The following is a 17,408-nucleotide window of genomic DNA, read 5'->3' on the forward strand; positions in this document are numbered from 1 at the left end:
CCTCCCCATTTATCCGGGCTTGGGACTGGCACTGAGAAGACTAATTTGCCCTCCCCAGTGGCTGGGTTTTTCTATTTATAAAAAGGGAAATAAAAATTGAATGTAAGAATTGCACAGTATTTTCTCTATGAAGTTCCACGTAAGATTTATGCAAACATATTTCAGAAGAGACCAGAAAAATTTTGGAAGTGAAACTTGAAACTTGGAAAAGAACACACTGGGTTCAGGCCAAATAGAGATTGTCAAGATCAGATTTCCACTTTACAGTAAATAATATTCCCACGGGAAATCATGGGAATAGTATTGTTGCACAGGCACTTTGTCCAAAGACTCATCATGGGAGATCCAAAAACTATCTGTATGATCTATCATATAGGTTCCTTGAACCCATTAACAAAGCACATACAACCGACAATGCCAACCCTTTCCATTCATTCAGAAAAAATCTAGTCCTTACAAATCCACTAACTATGCCTTTGCTCAACTACCAGGGATGACTGCTTTTTCTGCATCCTCTAGCCAAGTGCTGAAACATTTCCCCTCCATCAGGCTTATAAAACTCAATTTCTATGTAATTTATACATTTCTATCATATCCCATCTTTTTTAGCCTATCACTCAACTTCTGCAATCTGCATACCCTCAATCTGTCCTCATAGGGAACATTCCACAGACCACTCACCATCTTAGTCACTCACTTCAAGGAAATTAAAATTGTTAACATTCAAAAATGTTTGAACAGAGCTAATCTAAGATTATATCACTTAACAGAATGACAGGAAAGGTTAACAAAACAGGTGTTTGGTGCTCAGATTGCATTAGCGTTAGATCTGGGTGGATTGATTCAGTCAGATTTGTCCAGAAGACCAAAATATTAGATATGATAATGTTGAGGTGTTGACAAATAGATTAATATGGAGAAAAATTGTTGATGGGTTATTAGTAATAATGTAAACTTGCTTGAGGATACATATCAGAAAATTGATTATGCCTTTAAACAGATTGCAAATCTTTTGAACAGTATTCTTATCTAAATCCATTTTGGACACAGATTAGTAATAATGTATTGATGCAGTTGTAAGCTAGCCCTTTCGAAATATTGCTCCTCTCAGTAACTTAGGCCATAATCTTGTCCAGGTTTCCCTTTAGAGAAACATCTTCACTCAGCCCTCTCCATTCCACCCAAAATCTGGATTATCCAAGTTATAATTCTCCAGCAGGGGGTACCAAGGTAATCGAAGAAAAGCTTTAATTTAATAACATATCTAAATCTTATATGAAAGCACCAAATGCTGAAACTTATATATACAGGTATCCCTTGATTAACGCAATTAATTAATCCCTCAATGTTATCGTGTGTATCAAAAAAGCGAGTTAATCAAATATAATAATCAATATTAAAAATTTAAATTTCATCCATGATTGATTACTGTATTAATAATTTGTTTTATATGGTACTCTTTTAGGAAAAATAAAAAATGAATGCAAAGTAAATGTTTAATAAATGCTTGTACCTGCATTAGTTACTGCAATTTTTTATTTAAAAAAAGTTATGAAGACTCACCTGAACAGTTAATTTTTTTCTTATCAGCATAAATTCTACGATAACAAGCGAAATGACTCTCTAGACCTCGGCAAACAAGCATTCTTCGATTATCATCTGGATCCATATCCATTACTTGCTGCTTGATTCTAAACTGCGAACCTCATCATATTCAATTTGCATGTTGTTGTTCAATTTCAAGAAGATTATTTTCACTGAAATCTTTTGAATTTGAATCCAATAATTTTTTTTAACATATTTTGCATCAACACCATCAAAACACCAAGGTCTTCACCAATTGCAACGATTTCTTCAACCATGTTGTTCACAGGATTTTGAAAACCATCTAAGTCATTAGCACATTCTGGCAAATGGTTTTTCCAAACTGCTCTCATGCAGCTAGAAGACACTTGCTCCCACAAGTCATAAATGTTTTCAATTGCGTGTTTAATGTTACAATTTTTCCAAAATTCTTGGAGAGTAATCGCATTTTCTCCCATTGTTGTTTCTAATGCCTTTGAGAATGTCTTTTTAAGAAAATAGGCTTTGAAAGTTGTGATGCCTGTGTCCATGGGTTGTAGCAATGATGTCGTATTTGGTGGAAAAAATAAAACTTTCACATTCTCACACAGATCATTAAGAGAATTTGGATGAAAAAATTTACGAAGAAAGTAAGTTGTAAATACAGCAGAACAATTGGAGCTTATAATACACCCACTCTTAATACTTAATGGGAGAAATGACGTCATCATGCTCACGGCTTACTTTCTCTCAGACAGGAAACACTCCTTGATGCATGCATGTTTTTGCATGGTAACTTTAAAGGCACGTTAATTAAAATTCTTGCTGTGTATATAAAGGGATTGTCACAATTAATTTCACCGCTTTAATTAAATCCGACATTAAGCAAAACCACGTTAAGCAAGGTGTGTGTGTGAGAGAGAGAGAGGCATTGAAATGGATATGCGAGAGGAGTCATTAATTAGCCAGGTGTGGTACTGTCTTAGTATTCGGTTACACCCCTTGAGGTTATGTATCAGGAAGTTGATTATGCTTTTGAACAAATTGGAAATCTTTTGAACAGTATTCTTTTCTAAATCTATTTTAGACAGAAAGTATCTGTTAATGTATTCCTTGAACAGCTTGGTGTGTGGAGGAGATTCATTGGAGAAAACAGTATTATCAAACTTGCAAAAAAAAATAGATACATGAAATGAAGGGAAGGGAAGTTGAGGAATTTGCAGCTGCATAATGTACATGTGCTGACATAAGCAGCTGACCAGTAGTTGTATTTTGTACATGGTTAGAGAGAAGTGAAAAATAGTTTCAGCTAGTTCAATGGCGCAGTATCGATGGAAATCACTGTAAAAAACATGTGATATAGGGCAGAATATTGGAAAGCAATTGGAAGGAGTTAGGGAGGAATCGTCTATTAAGCAAATAGCTCTCTTGGATACTCTGGCATTCTGAGGGAAATTTTTGATACACAACCCCAGATGTGAGAACAGGATTCTAAAGTTGGGTAGATTTGAGATTTTATAAAGTGGTAGGAATAAAGCAGAAGAGAAGTAAAGTTAATAACAAAAGAATTCCAAGATTTTTGGAGATTGAAGAGGCTATCGATGTGGTTTGTTTATGGCAGGATAGGGATGGTATGAATGTCAGCTGAAGGAGCGACTGATCTTGGTTGGTCAGCAGAATGTTATCAAAAGTGAGAGAGTGAGGCAGGCATAGTGTTTCTTCTGGAAAATAAGGCAGGATTGTGTTTGGTAGTATTCAGATTTATAAATTATTTTCACCTCACGTGAGAATGGCCAGGTGCCATCTGAGTACTACGTGATTTTGTGAATGACAAAGAACCATTTACAAAAACATGTTAGAACACAGTAAATAACTATAATAAAATTATAGTTATAATATATGCACAGATGTGTACCAAAACTTAGTATATCATCAGTTTGAAGCATACAAGCAAGGCAAAGAGACAGAATGCAAAGCAAATACAACAGTTAATTAACCAATAACAGCAAGTGTGGCATGCTAAAAAAAATCATGTTAAATATCTAATAAATCACTTCTGATATTTATATAAGATGATAATGTTCTAGTATTTTTTTTGGGGGGGGGGTTCATTCTGAATCAAATTAGGCTCCCATTTAGAGTGCTTCATTGAAGATATTTATATTTAAAACTGATTCTATTGAATCCTCATTGCAGAGGATTTTGTTTGGTGCAAGACCAGGCATTAAGGGTCTTTAAGGTATTTATTTATTGATTCGGTATAGTATTGATATCTAACATATTGTCTGTTCATAGTATGTTAGATTAGATTAAGGCAGAAGTTTGCCTGTTTTTAATTGATAAGAGTTTAGAAATTTTATTGGATGGCAAAATGTGTGGGTATGAAGTGAAACTTCAAGTTTCTGTCTGGGGTTTTTGGAAATGCCAGAAATATTGGAGTATATTATTGAATTGTGCAGAGGTTTTATCAAGGATAAAATCCTCATTGGGAGTAACAGCATCAAAGGACTTGAATTAAGAAAAATGGGATTGGGAGAAAGCTATTGTGCTTATACACCAGTGCAAGGAATATTGGGAATAAGAGTCAGAGTTTTGTGGCCTTAATACAGTTAGTCAATCTGAATCATTAGTGTCAGTGACTCTTTGGTTTAGAATATAGTGGTTATAGCATTATTTAAAAAGACAGAAAAGGCTAGAGGAAGTGTGGTATTATTCATGGTTTTAGAAGATTTGTCTTCTCAATGTGGAACTTGAAGAAAGCAGTAATAATAATGGCTTTGAGGTCATTTGGTATGAGGTTGGGGGTAAGCACAATTTTAGATATTTAGTGTGGTGTTGATACAGGCCAGAAATGCAGAGGAAGATGATTCTGAGATGTTCAGACAAATGACTGGTGAGTGATAGAAATATGATGATAATGTGTGACTAACTATTGAAGCATTGACTGGAAGCAGGAAGCAATTTTATTAAAGGGATTGAATTCCATAAGCAACTCTCCTATACAGTATGTAGTTGAAATAACACATAGGACATGAGCATTGAATTTAATATCTTATATAGTGATAATAGAAGACACCAAATTAGGGAGGGATCATGTAGTACATGGGAAGTAGCTAGGCAGGTACAAGCTTCATGGAACAAGAGAGATGTATGGAATTACAGAGCAGGGAAATAAGATGAATAAAGAAAACAGATTAGTGACCTGCAATCTCCATATGTAACTGATTCTAGACCGATTGGTCTGAAAGCAGTTATGTATAGCAAAGTGAAATGCTATTCCTAAGGTTAGGAGGATAAATAAAGTAGAGGTTGAAATTGATGATTTATGAAATTATTTAGAAACTTCTGATAAAGAGGATGTTGTGGAAGAGATATGTCCTCAGCAGCATTTGTATGAATATAGACTAGGAAAGTGACAAGCATAGTGATGAAAGAGAAACTGCTATATGAGAGGGAATGGGCTGATTAGTAACATGACTGTAGAAAATTCTACAGTCATGTTACTAATAGAAGAAATAGTGTGTGTGTATTATAGACCCACTTTAATTTTGGAGCTGAAAACACTGTTCACATCTGCTGAAGAAATACTCCTTGAACATTTCCAAGGAGTATTTCATTAGTGTATTTGATGATGGGGATTGGGGTTAGAAGAGTGTAGAATAGCATTTGGAAGGAGGACAGAGTTACAGTTCAGGAATGGGAAGTGTTTAGAATGTTAAGGAAACTTGATGTTAATATGTTAATGGCTGTGGAGCTGCATGGGATATCATTGTGTATGTTATAGGAATCTGTGAAAGAGCTGGCAGCTTTGTTGTTTAACAAAAGTCTGGCAACAGGAACAATCACAGAAGAGTAGAAAGAAGGAAAAATAGTGGCACCGTACAACGGAGATAATTTAGTAATGTCTAACTATAGGTGCTAACGTTGTATCACGTAGGTGTTGATGGTGTTAAAAAGGCTGGTTAGAGATGTAATGCAAAGCTGAATTGATGAAAATGGAAATCTTTCAAGAGAGCAGAATAGGTTGTTAGAGGAAGTCAGGGGATGTTATGGTCATTTGTAGCTGGTTACAGGGATGGTTGTCTGATAGGTGCCAGTGAGTTCTATATGAGGGCACAGTGTTCCAAAAAAAAGGAAGGTGACAAATGGGTTATCACAGGGTACTGCTCTAGGATCATCATTTATGAATAGGAAAAGATATACAGAAATATTCATATAACACAAACTCATGGAGATATAGTCTGTTAGACAAAAGTGAGCCAAGTTGCTCTGTTGGGTGCCAAATGGAAAATGTCAGATGATTCACGAGTCTCATCTTCAAAAAGAAGTTTGCTTATTTATTCCCAAAACTTTTCTTTCTCTGTGTCCATTAATTTGCCTGTATAGAGAAAGAGCACTGAACATAAATAAACTGTGGATGTCTAAGCTGGTGTCCCAACCATCTTAGTTGGCTGTTTTGAACTTTCTGTTAGGGTTAGAATTCTACTGGATTTCTTCAAGAATGACAGTATGGAATGTAATATTGCCAGGTATATCCTAGTACTGTTCGAAGGCATGTCATTCCAAAGCTATTGATGATATCAGCTGCCCATTGAGGTGTGATATTCCATGTCTGGACACCGTATTTAAATCTGGCGTGACTGATGATTTTGTGCAGACAAATTCGGTAAAAATTTTTGTTAGATTTAATTTCCAGATATTGGTTAGACTTTATGGACTTGAGCTTTGTGTTTTCTTTTCACTATCAGTTAGAGCAGTGGTCGTCAAAGGGGTTGATATGACATTGTTAGGGGTCGATTGGGGGTCGACAGAAAAATATAAGACATCATTGTATGGGTAATATTTAATTCGGTTAACTTGGATTACCTCCATGACAAAAGACATGGAGGTAATGACAACGCAATTAAGAGTGAATCATGGGATCAGTACCTCCATCTTACAGGTCCATGAATAGGACCTGTAAGATGGAGTAAGGTCATGAAAATAGTTACTGAGGCCAATGAAGTAGTCCAAAATGACGTAATTTACCAATAAACAGATGTTGGTGGTTCCTGCCGGCCGGCGCAGTGGGAGCGAGATTGCAACACATACGTGGTTCTTATTTACTGATACTTACAAGTATTCGATCCCAGTCTCATTTTTGCACATCGACATACAAGTGAGCATTAATGTTCTAAAATTCATCAACATACATATTATAATTCAATCGTTATTCATTCACGAACTAAACTTCTCTATGTTGAAGAGTTGAGCAGCGCTGGTAGTAATACCAGTGATATTAATACCAGTAGTTTATTAATATCACTAGTAATTCCAGTGATATTACTAGTGATAGTAATATAATAATATATACTATGTTATACATACAATAAACACTGTAACTATAAAATAAACAATCTAAAACTCACATAAGCGGCTTTTTTTGCTTATCCTATTATAATTACGTAATAGTAAAATATAGGGGGTCAATAAGAAGTCAAGAAACGCTTGAAGGGGTTGACGGGCAAATAACTTTGGTGACCCCTGAGTATCAATATAGAACCAAGGTACTGAAAATCATTTACATTATTCAAGATGTTAGAGGAGGATTAGAGTAGGTTAGTGCTTTGGGCTGAAGAATGGGGATGTCATTTACTGTTGCTATATGTAAAGTTATGCATTATGGCCAGAGAAGAAGGAATGAGGTTTATTACACTGGAGGAGGAGGAGGCAATTGATATGAGTATCATAGTGTACAGGGAACCAAAGTTTAGGGGACGCATTGCACAAGTTGTAAGAATTACCTAGGAAATTGCTGCAATAATGAAAAGATGCTGATGTACAATTAACAGTTCCACTGTATAAGATGCTAAGTAGATCACATTTGGATTTCTGTGCACAGATCTGGTCACTTAGCTGTATTTTTGATAAGAAATCATTGGGTGGGGTGGAGGAGAGAGAGAATATGAATAACTGACACTCTCAGGACTTGAATGTTGAGTACGAGGATAGATTGAGAGAATGTGATCTTCAGAACTTCAAAGACAGGAGGGAGTTGGTGATATGATTGAGACAGGTGAGGGGAATTATTGCATAGAACGTTTTGTGATGCAAGATTGAGGGCAGTCAACCTTGGAAGTTCATCCATTTCTTTTGTTTCATCAGAATGGAATGTGGGGGAAATAAGTGTTTTTACTGTATAAATTCACTACAGCAAAGATTGCATTGTAACAATTTCTCTCTGGTCCCTTGGGATTTGCTGTAGTGTGGTTGTGTACTGTACCATATTTCAAGTATATGCTGGAATTTTCCCTCGGCCTTCTAGTTTCTCTTTGGCTACTTTAACTTTGTTTATTTTTTTATTTATTTTAATTTTTAGCATATTTTAAAGTTGGTTTTCAGTTATTTTGTATTTATTGTGACATAATTTTTTTGATTTTCATTGTAATTGTTATATATTCCTAATCTTTTTGTTGTTTCATCTCTTTGTCAATATTTCTCTATTATTCTTTGGTAAAGTATACAATTCATTCTAATCTTTTCATTTCATTTTACATTTCGTTCTACATCTTTTTCTAGTTTTAAATAACCATCTTAGAAATTTCGATATTGCATATACCAGATAGATATCAGGGGCGAATATTCGGGGTGTGCACATCCATACAATAGCAATACCACCAATATTATATTTTTACATTTATTCTCATTTCCTCTAATTGTTTCCTGGCTTGGTGTGATTCTTAAAAATAAACACAATATGCTAATGCTTCATGAAGAGGACACTTTTTGATACGTAAAGTGTCGATTCATTTCATCACATTTGCATTAATTGCCTGGGTCACAAATAAATACACCTTTGAGCCCCTTGAATACATGTACGGATGGTGGGTGGCAGGTCAAATTCTTAGCATTCCAGTGGTTTTAAACCGCCCAGAAGGCGAGGCAGGGTGAGCGCTGAGACAATAGCACCTAGAAATCAGTGCCTATGATTGGTTATTGTGTCAACCAATCCAATTGAATGTTGTCATTTTTCATGAGTTGCTGTTTTTGTTTTCTGAGTTTCATCTGTTTTACTTGAATGAAGTGCGAACTGATGTATTTAGGAACAACTATATAGACATATAATATTTTATAAATAATTTAGAACTTTTTTTTTTTGCCCACATTTACAAAGAGAAACAGTGTTAATGATCTACTATATGTCCCGTTTTCTGCCAGAGCTTTTGCAGATTGTATGATTTGATTATAGTAAGGAAGTTGAAACTTGTGTATAAATAAGTAAAAAGATTTATTTCAGCCTTTCTTTGGTTCAATCTGAAAATATGTCTGCATGGTTGGCCGAGTGGCTACTTTGCAACCATATGCCTGGGAAAGGAGTGTCCTTGGTTCAATTCCTGTTGCTGATGTGAGGAGCTTAGGATCTTTCTCAGACACAGCCAAGTTAGCTGGTCTTGGGCATGGACTACCTGATGTTTCTCCCCAGTTTATCTGGGGTTTTTACTCCTGCAAGCAGGCAAACTGGCCTTGAGAACATGCATCTACACTCATAGTATGCACCGGAGGCATAGGGCCAACCACTTGATCCTAGTATAACGGTTGCGGTTATAAGGAATAAAAACCCTTGACACCTTAAAGGTAAAAGAGGGAAAAGATTAATGATTTTTGTGCACATTATATGGCTGTATTTAAACATCCATATCAAAATTCAAACTATCTGTCTCACTGATAATGTAATCTTACCACGAAGCATAAACCCTTTGTGCTTCTCATGTAAATGGCATGCGTGAAGCAAGTTATTGTTCATTTGATCTTTTTGCTTTCCATATGTAAAATTATATTAATGGATAAATTAAAGCATTCAAAGTTATCCTACAGTTAATTGCATTAGACCAATTAAGATGGGTGTTGATGTGCTATCTGCTCTTAAAACTTTCATACATCAATAACAGTGCAATCATACAGTATTTTGTAGCTTGGGTTGCATAAGCTACACGACAACATACCCAACCTAAGTGGGCATGTTATGCCACTGATATCTATATATTTATATATCTGTTAATTTTTAGTTCTCCTCTATCCTTTAATGTCTAAGATGTATGTCACTTTCCTGTTTTTTTTTTTTTTTTTTATTACTGTTTTCTGCCTGCCCACTTGTATAACTGAAATATCTGTATATTTTTGTTTATAAATTTTTATGCTCTTCCTACTCACAAATGTTGTAAATGTATCATGCATTTAGTAGTATGAGTAGATCAAGGGTTAGATAAACTGGAAGTTATGCTTTTGAGACAAAACACAGAAATTTATTTTTTCAACTACCACAGTCTTTCACTGCTAGTTTCACAGTGGCCACACTTGCCAGATGTACTCCTTATTTTAAGTTATATATTGTGTAATCTATCTCTCTCTCAGTTTTTATTTTCAATTCTCCAGATGTTTCTATATTAGTTCTTTTTCATTAAAGTTTTTAGTGAGTCAGGGACTCATCAATACTGCTCGCAGCGTGAATTATGCCTCCAACAGGCACTAATGGTTACGGAACATTTGTTCATTCAATTTGAATGTTATTTTTTTTTTGTTCTTCTCATCTAATTTTTGTGGTACATTCTGCAGTTCTGAACATGCAGCCTTTCTCTATTTTAACTGGAAAGCTCTGTCTCTAGATGAAACATATTTGCCTTCAGGTTATTCTTGAAATGCTTCTTTTGCTCTTCTTGTTCTTTTGTTTTCTTTCAGTTCTGAGACTTGTTTTTGAATACATATATCTGGTATATGAGCCTCTGTAGCTCAGTCGATATAAATGAAGCCCTTAGGTTGGAAAGACCTAGGTTCGATTCCTGTCAGTGTGTGAAGTCCCTTTAGACAAAAGGTGAGTTAGCCGGTCTCATACAGAGGTAGGGTTTTTTTTTCACCCATAAACTCAGATTTTTTGTCTCCCAGAACAGACAAAGGACACACCATGGAAGCATAAGGCTAACCCCTTATCCTTGAGTACGGTTGCGGTTATAAGAACTGCAAAGTTACATATGTTGACACCGTAAAAGGTAGAAAAGGGGAGGATTAAGGAAGAAAGAATATCTGGTACACCTAAACCTCTTTTTATGTGAATTTTTTTTATGCGAATTCGGAGTTACACGAATTGGGATATCAAAATGAATTTTTTTTTTTAAGCGATTTTAATTCACTTTTATGTGACCAACCTAAAGTCTAAGTTAGGAAAAAATCCGTAACTCAAGAAAATTCTGAGAATTTTGTAGAATTGCATTCACGTTTCAATTAAGAACTGGGATTTTTTTTTTTTTTTCCCATTCTTGTTTCAATTAAGAAAATTTTAAATTCTTACAAATTTCATTTATTGGGAATTCCCCGAATTACATAACTGACTGCGCATAAAAAAAGCAGTTCTTAGCAGTTTGAATTTGGTGTTTGAGTTAGACAACACAGTTACTGCATTTTTTGCATTTGCATTTTTTAAGTGAAATCAAAATAAAATTCGCTTTATAACATTAATAATTTTGCCAAGAAATAATAAATGGTAAGCTATATGTAATTTTCAAACTTTCATTTCATTAACCAAAGATTTTAATCCAGCCCTCACATGATGTTGCTGATAACCAAGAAAAAAAAAGGAAAGCCGTTTCCTTGGATGTAAAAATTCAAATTTTAGATCGTCTTCAAACTGGGGAAGGTGGACGACTGTGAGTAAGCATTTTGGAGTCCGTGAATCAACTGTCAGATCTATAAAGAAAAATGAACAGGCTATTAGAAAAGCGGTATGTTCTAGAAAAGGCCAAAAGAGCTTTAGTGATGTGGATAGAAGATAATATACAAAAAAGAATGCCAGTTGATGGAAATTCCATCAAGCAATCAGCATTGAGATTTTATGAACAGATAAAAAATCTGCAGCCAGATACTTCAAATCAATCGAGGAAAAAATATGAATTTCATGCAAGCAATTTTTGGCTGGCTAAGTTTATTTAAAGACATGCTCTTCATCATATAAAAATTAAAGGTGAAATGGCTTCTGCCATTTCACCTTTAATTTGTGAAACATTGCTAAAGCATTTCCACAAAAACTTGCTAAAATAATTGAAGATGGAGGTTACACTCGTGAACAAGTTTGGAATATGGATGAAACCGGCCTTTTCTGGAAAAAAATGGCATAAAGAACTTACGTATCAAAAATGCAAAAAAACTTGGTGGGTTCAAAGCAGTAAAGGATCGCATAACACTCCTATTTTGTTCGAACGGTTTCGGACAGTGGTGTGCAACCTTTTTTAGTACGCGAGCTACTTTTCTATAAAAAGTTCGCGATCTACTCTCTTATATAGATCATGTTCCCCCAACCTGATATCTGATTTACGCACAAATAAACAACTGAAAAAAATTCACAACTAGAAACCTTATTTGTGTATTTAAAAATTTATTTAACACTTTTAATTATTTTAATACAACAAAAAAAAACAAACAAATATATTGGAATACAATATTTATTTCTCTATTTTAGAAAACAAAAGTTAGAAAAAACAACAGATTGATTTACAAAAACTCACAAGTTACAGGAAATGCTGGTTGATTAAAAAAAATAAAGAAAAAAAAAGTTAATGTGAAATTTGGCATTGTCTGGACCTAGCAATATTTTCATAGTCAAGTTGATATGAAGAAGTGGCCTATCGCAGACAATCATCCAAATGATCATTTGTAAATTGGTTTCTTAATTGATTTTTTATGACGGTCATATTTGAAAAAGTGGATTCTGACAAGTAAGTCTATCCGAAACACGACAGAATTTTTCACTCAATATCAGTTAATATTGGGAATTTTTCATGTGCATACTTCCAAATGACTTCATTGTTTATTGATTTTAAATGTAAACTATTCTGAATGTTTATTATCTCAAGTTCTACTTCAGCTTGGTTTATATCAAACAACCCACTAATTTTATTTGAAATTTCTGTGATGTTCAAGTTTTCTTGAAATGGATTATTGACAAAAGATACAATCAGTTCAGTTTTATTAAAATCTTTAAATCTTGAATTTATTTCTTCCTCAACTAATTCTATTTCACGAATAAATTCTTTTAAATCATAGTGAAGCATTTCTTGATTTTGTTCAAAAAATTTTAATAAATATGGGAGATGTCTAAATTCGCAGTCATTTATATTTTTCTTTAATAAAAGTAAGTATTGTTGGAAAGTTTTTATTGAACTAAACATGTCAATTAAATTTTTATCTCTCCCTTGTAACTCTAAATTTAAATTGCTTAATTTCATACAGAAATCTACTAAAAATGCTAAATGTAACAACCATCTTTTTTCACTCAGTTGTGGATAAATATCTCCTTTTTCATCAAGAAAATTTTTTATATTCTTGTATTAAAATTTTTTTTAATACAAGAAATCTTTCTAAAAACTGACTTCTGCTGAGCCAGTGAACATTATTGTACAACAGAAGTTCCCTATCATCATCTGCCTGTAATTTAAATAACTGCCATTGCAGGGCTTTTCCTCGAACAGAATTTACAATTTTAAATGTAATATCCAAAACATCTTTTTCTACACAGTACTTGTTGCTGAATAATACAGTGGTACATTAAAAAATTGGATATTTGTCATCGCTTTTACATAATGAAATGAAGCCTGATTTATTACCTATCAATGCAGGAGCGGAATCAGTAGTAATAGACACAAGTTTAAAAAGCAGAAGTTCGTGTTGTTTCACAAATTCATCAAATGCCGAAAAAATGTCTTCTCCCCTAGCCCTTCCCAATAATGGTATAATTTTCAAAAGTTCTTCTTTACTTGAATAATCTTGAAATACCATGCGAATAAATACCATTAACTGAGCAATATCAGTGGTCGTTTGATTCATCAAATTGTAATGAAAATGCAACACACTGGTGAATGTCTGACATTAACCTGGCCTGGAAACTTTTGTCTGGAAATTGGAACTCTTCCTTTTGGCAATTTGAAACCTTGTCTGCAGCCTAGAAGTAGTCTCTCTCTAGTGACATCTTGAACTGAGAAGCTCCTTTCTGGAAGTGGGAAACTCCTCTCTCAAGCAACATGGATCTGGGCAGTCTCTCTGACGGCGACTGTAGATCGGGCGCCCTCCTCTCTGACAGCAATTGTGGAACCGGGACCCCTTCTGCTTGCTTCAGTCCCTTTTTATTAGGCCTCATCTGAGACCTCGCATGAAGTTTGGCAACCCCCAAAGAATCGGTATTAGTCTTTCATCTTAAATTTCAAGTTCGGCACACCTTTTGTTCTCCTCTGCTTTCTTTTGATTGTAAGTTGCCTGCCATCAGAAAGTTGTTTGATCTCTTTCTGACTGACTTCGAAGATGTTTACACTTAGAGCCTGCAAGCCTTTCTCATACATAAGTTTCAATAACAATCTCTCTAATGCCGCCATGTACAGCTTCAGTGACAAAAACATTGCCTTTGTTTTTAACACTAACATATTCTTATTAAAGCAGTATATACAGTTAGCTTCAAAAGAGTTATTTACAAAAACATCTAATACAAACTATACCGAGACAAACAAAGGTTTATTTATTTTCAATATTCACATGGAACTTAACCCAAGTAAAAAATCAATGTAATGTGCTTTGGAATATTTAATATTTAAGCTACAATCGTGTTTTTACACTTTGCTTATAATCGTATTCACTCGGCTTGCTGTTTGACTTCCACTGATCCAAATTAATTCATTTACCTGGACTTAGAAGAAAATTACTGATTTGACAATTTTAACGACAAATAAATAAACAATAGCAATACACTTAAAGTGAATTAAAAATAATACAAACTAATGATAAATAAAATATTATGTTTTCAGTTTTAATTAAATTTGTAAGTAACACAAGAGATCGACCAAAAATCACTCCGCGATCAACGGGTTGAACACCCCTGCTTTAGGAGATCGGATGTTAAAACCGCTGCTCTTAAATCGATCATTAAGACCACTGCCAATGAAAGGCGTAGATTTTCAAAAATTGCCAGTTCATTGGATGGCCAACAAAAAAACTTGGGTGACCATTGATATTTTCTCTGAGTGGTTCCACAAACATTTTGTGCCAGAAGTTAGATGCTATTTGAATGACAAGGGTCTCGAATTTAAAGTGCGTTTGATTCTTGATAATGCACCTGGTCATCCTGCCATAGAACACTCAAATGTGCAATTTTTTTTTCTGCCGCCCACTACCACATCATTGCTACAACCTCTAGATCATTCTATAATTGCGACTTTTAAAACATGTCAGACGAACATTTCAGTATGTTTTGAACAAGCCAAATGATGATGAAACACTGCCAGTTATGGATGTGTGGAAAAAATTTTCAATTATGGATTGTATTGATCAGGTTTGATTATTGTTATCTGAATTGAGACCAGAAACGATGAATCAATGCTGGAAAGTTATTTGGCCCACATGTATTAAAGAGAATGCTCCTGTTCCCTTCAATCATACTGCAGAATTTCCCAATATAATAAGTTTGGCATGTGAAATTGGTGGAGAAGGATTTGATGATCTTACGTCGGCAGATATCGAAGAATTGTTAATTGATAAACCTCTTAGCAAAGACGAAATAGTGGAGATTGTTTCTGAGACTCCTTAAAGCGAACAAGTTAATGATAATGATCAAGATAATCCTACTTTTACTGCTGAGATTATTAAAGAAGGTTTTAACTTGCCTCACTCATCTACAAGTAATCCTTATAAGCAAATGCAGAAATTCATATGTATAATCACTCTTTCTCAAACTTAAAAAAAAAAACTGGCCAGTAATTCAGGCAATTATTTTGCCCGACATGATCCAAATGAAGAACATGCTGGGAAGTTTTCACGTGAGCTTATGTTGTTAATGTCTTCATACAGAGAATTATATCGTGACTTTTCTAAAGCATCGACACAGCGATTAATAACTGAGTTCTTGCCTAAAACTACTGAAACAACCAGTGGTACTTTGTTCAAGACATGACAAGAAGAATTCCACAAGTTGAGGTGGAAGTCAATGACGATAATACCATATCTAGTAGTTCTAGTGATATTACAGTGTCACGAAAACGAAAGCATTTGTGTTTATTGTCAGAAACTGATAGCGAATAACATAATTTTTTTATAGAATGCTTAGCGAACAACTGAAATCAATGTTTTTTTTTTTTAAGTTATTAAAATTCATTATATGTATGTGTTCTCCATGAAATGTAAATAAAAATCTTGTGATCCTAACGAATTTAATATTTGTTTGTTTTTTTTTCATTATTTTGCTTATATTTCAAGTTTGGAACCAATCTTCACTTTTTCTATGGAGTCAGTAGTTCTTTTTACGTAAATTCTATTTATGCGTAATTTTTAGGAACGTATCTATCATGTAAAAAGAGGTTTAGGTGTATATGGGCTGAATGATAAGCCTAACAATTTGGTGGTGGACAATCATTGTCTCAGTACTTGTGCAGTTAACTTCATTCAAAACATTAGTGCACCCACATTTCCACTGAATTTTGAGGATTCTCTGAAGACAACATTGGTGATACTTAGCGCTATAAACCATGAATCTTGTTGCAGCAAATAAGTCCCATTCATAAACAACTAATTTTCTCAAATGTACAAAAGCTGCATAAGTACTCATTCAAACAGTGCTAATTTCATTATTAATATTTGCTGAGCAATGATGACAAACATAAAAGAAATTTTTATATATATATATATACATTTTTTTTTTTTAGTAAATGAAATTTGATTTAAATTGTTAGTAATTGGGTTACTAGATAAAGAACATCGTTGATTTCATGTAGTAATGTTTTAAATTAGGTATCATATTACGTATTATTCCTTCCAGCATCTAATTTTTGCTTAATTTTTTAATTTTCTTTCTTTACAGATGAAAAAGAAAAATATGACCCTGCAGGGTTTAGAGATGCCATCCTGCAGGGTCTCAATGAGACTGGGACTGACCTAGAACAGGTTTACAAGTTTCTAGACGCTGCTGGATCTAAACTTGACTACAGAAGATACGGAGAAACTCTTTTTGACATTCTCCTTGCAGGGGGAATTTTAGGTAAACATTAGATTTTGCACAAAAAAAAGAGTTAGGGTTTACATTTGGTGCACTTTACTCTGTCAGACTTCAGTGGTGCAGTATGCAATCTTCTCGTACTTAAATTTTTAACTACCATATAATTTTACTAATGCAGAAGTGTTCTGTATTTGTTAAAAAAAACAATCCCTAGCATTAGCTCTCTGAGTTGGTTATGACAGTCCTCCATGCTACTGTTTGAAAGAGAAGTAAGCATCTTGTAATTCACTCATTTAGAAAAATGTAACATTATGACACTTATTTTTTTGAAAATATTTTAATTAAATTGCTTATGCAACATTGAGACATGGTCACTGCTGATTTTGTTTTGCACAGAAATCTAAATATAATTTCATGTGTTAACCTTTCTTAATGGATGAAAATAATGAATTATTTTCATAAGAGGAAAATGAGTTGGGAGGGTGTCATTATGTCAAAAAAAAAAAAAAATTTTCTGCCTCATTTTCTTCATATAATTTACTGCCTCATTTTTTTTTTTTTTTTTTTTTTTTTTTTTTTTTTTTTTTTTTTAGGGACACTCCTAAACGGAAACAGTCTAAAATAGCCATATTAATAATAGTTTTTTAAGAGGAGTAACATCGAATTTTCCCAGAAATAATACCTACCCCCCCCCTCCCCTATTTATTTTTATTTTTTTAATCTCATTCACTATCAAGTTATTTGATCTTGGGTGGCCTCCAATGAATGTAATGAAATTTTATTTTCAACCAGGAGTTAGTATCTTATAATTAATTTAATAAGCTAATTCTCTCTAAAAGTTTGCATG

At 34.0% G+C, this 17,408-nt stretch overlaps 1 protein-coding gene across 2 annotated transcripts in view; it reads left to right on the forward strand.

Annotated features, from left to right (window-relative positions):
- kra (basic leucine zipper and W2 domain-containing protein kra) overlaps positions 1-17,408 on the forward strand; it is a 168,419-nt gene that overhangs the window by 52,128 nt on the left and 98,883 nt on the right. For both annotated transcript variants that reach the window (XM_090405613.1, XM_090405614.1), the window contains exon 3: positions 16,427-16,603. In XM_090405613.1, coding sequence (XP_090261739.1) covers positions 16,427-16,603 — 177 coding nt within the window. The remainder of the gene's footprint in view (positions 1-16,426; positions 16,604-17,408) is intronic.

This window comes from Typopeltis vanoorti, chromosome 15 (assembly GCF_054136105.1).
Source record: "Typopeltis vanoorti isolate ZY-2024b chromosome 15, IOZ_Tvanoo_1.0, whole genome shotgun sequence".
Classification (NCBI taxonomy): Eukaryota; Metazoa; Arthropoda; class Arachnida; order Uropygi; family Thelyphonidae; genus Typopeltis; species Typopeltis vanoorti.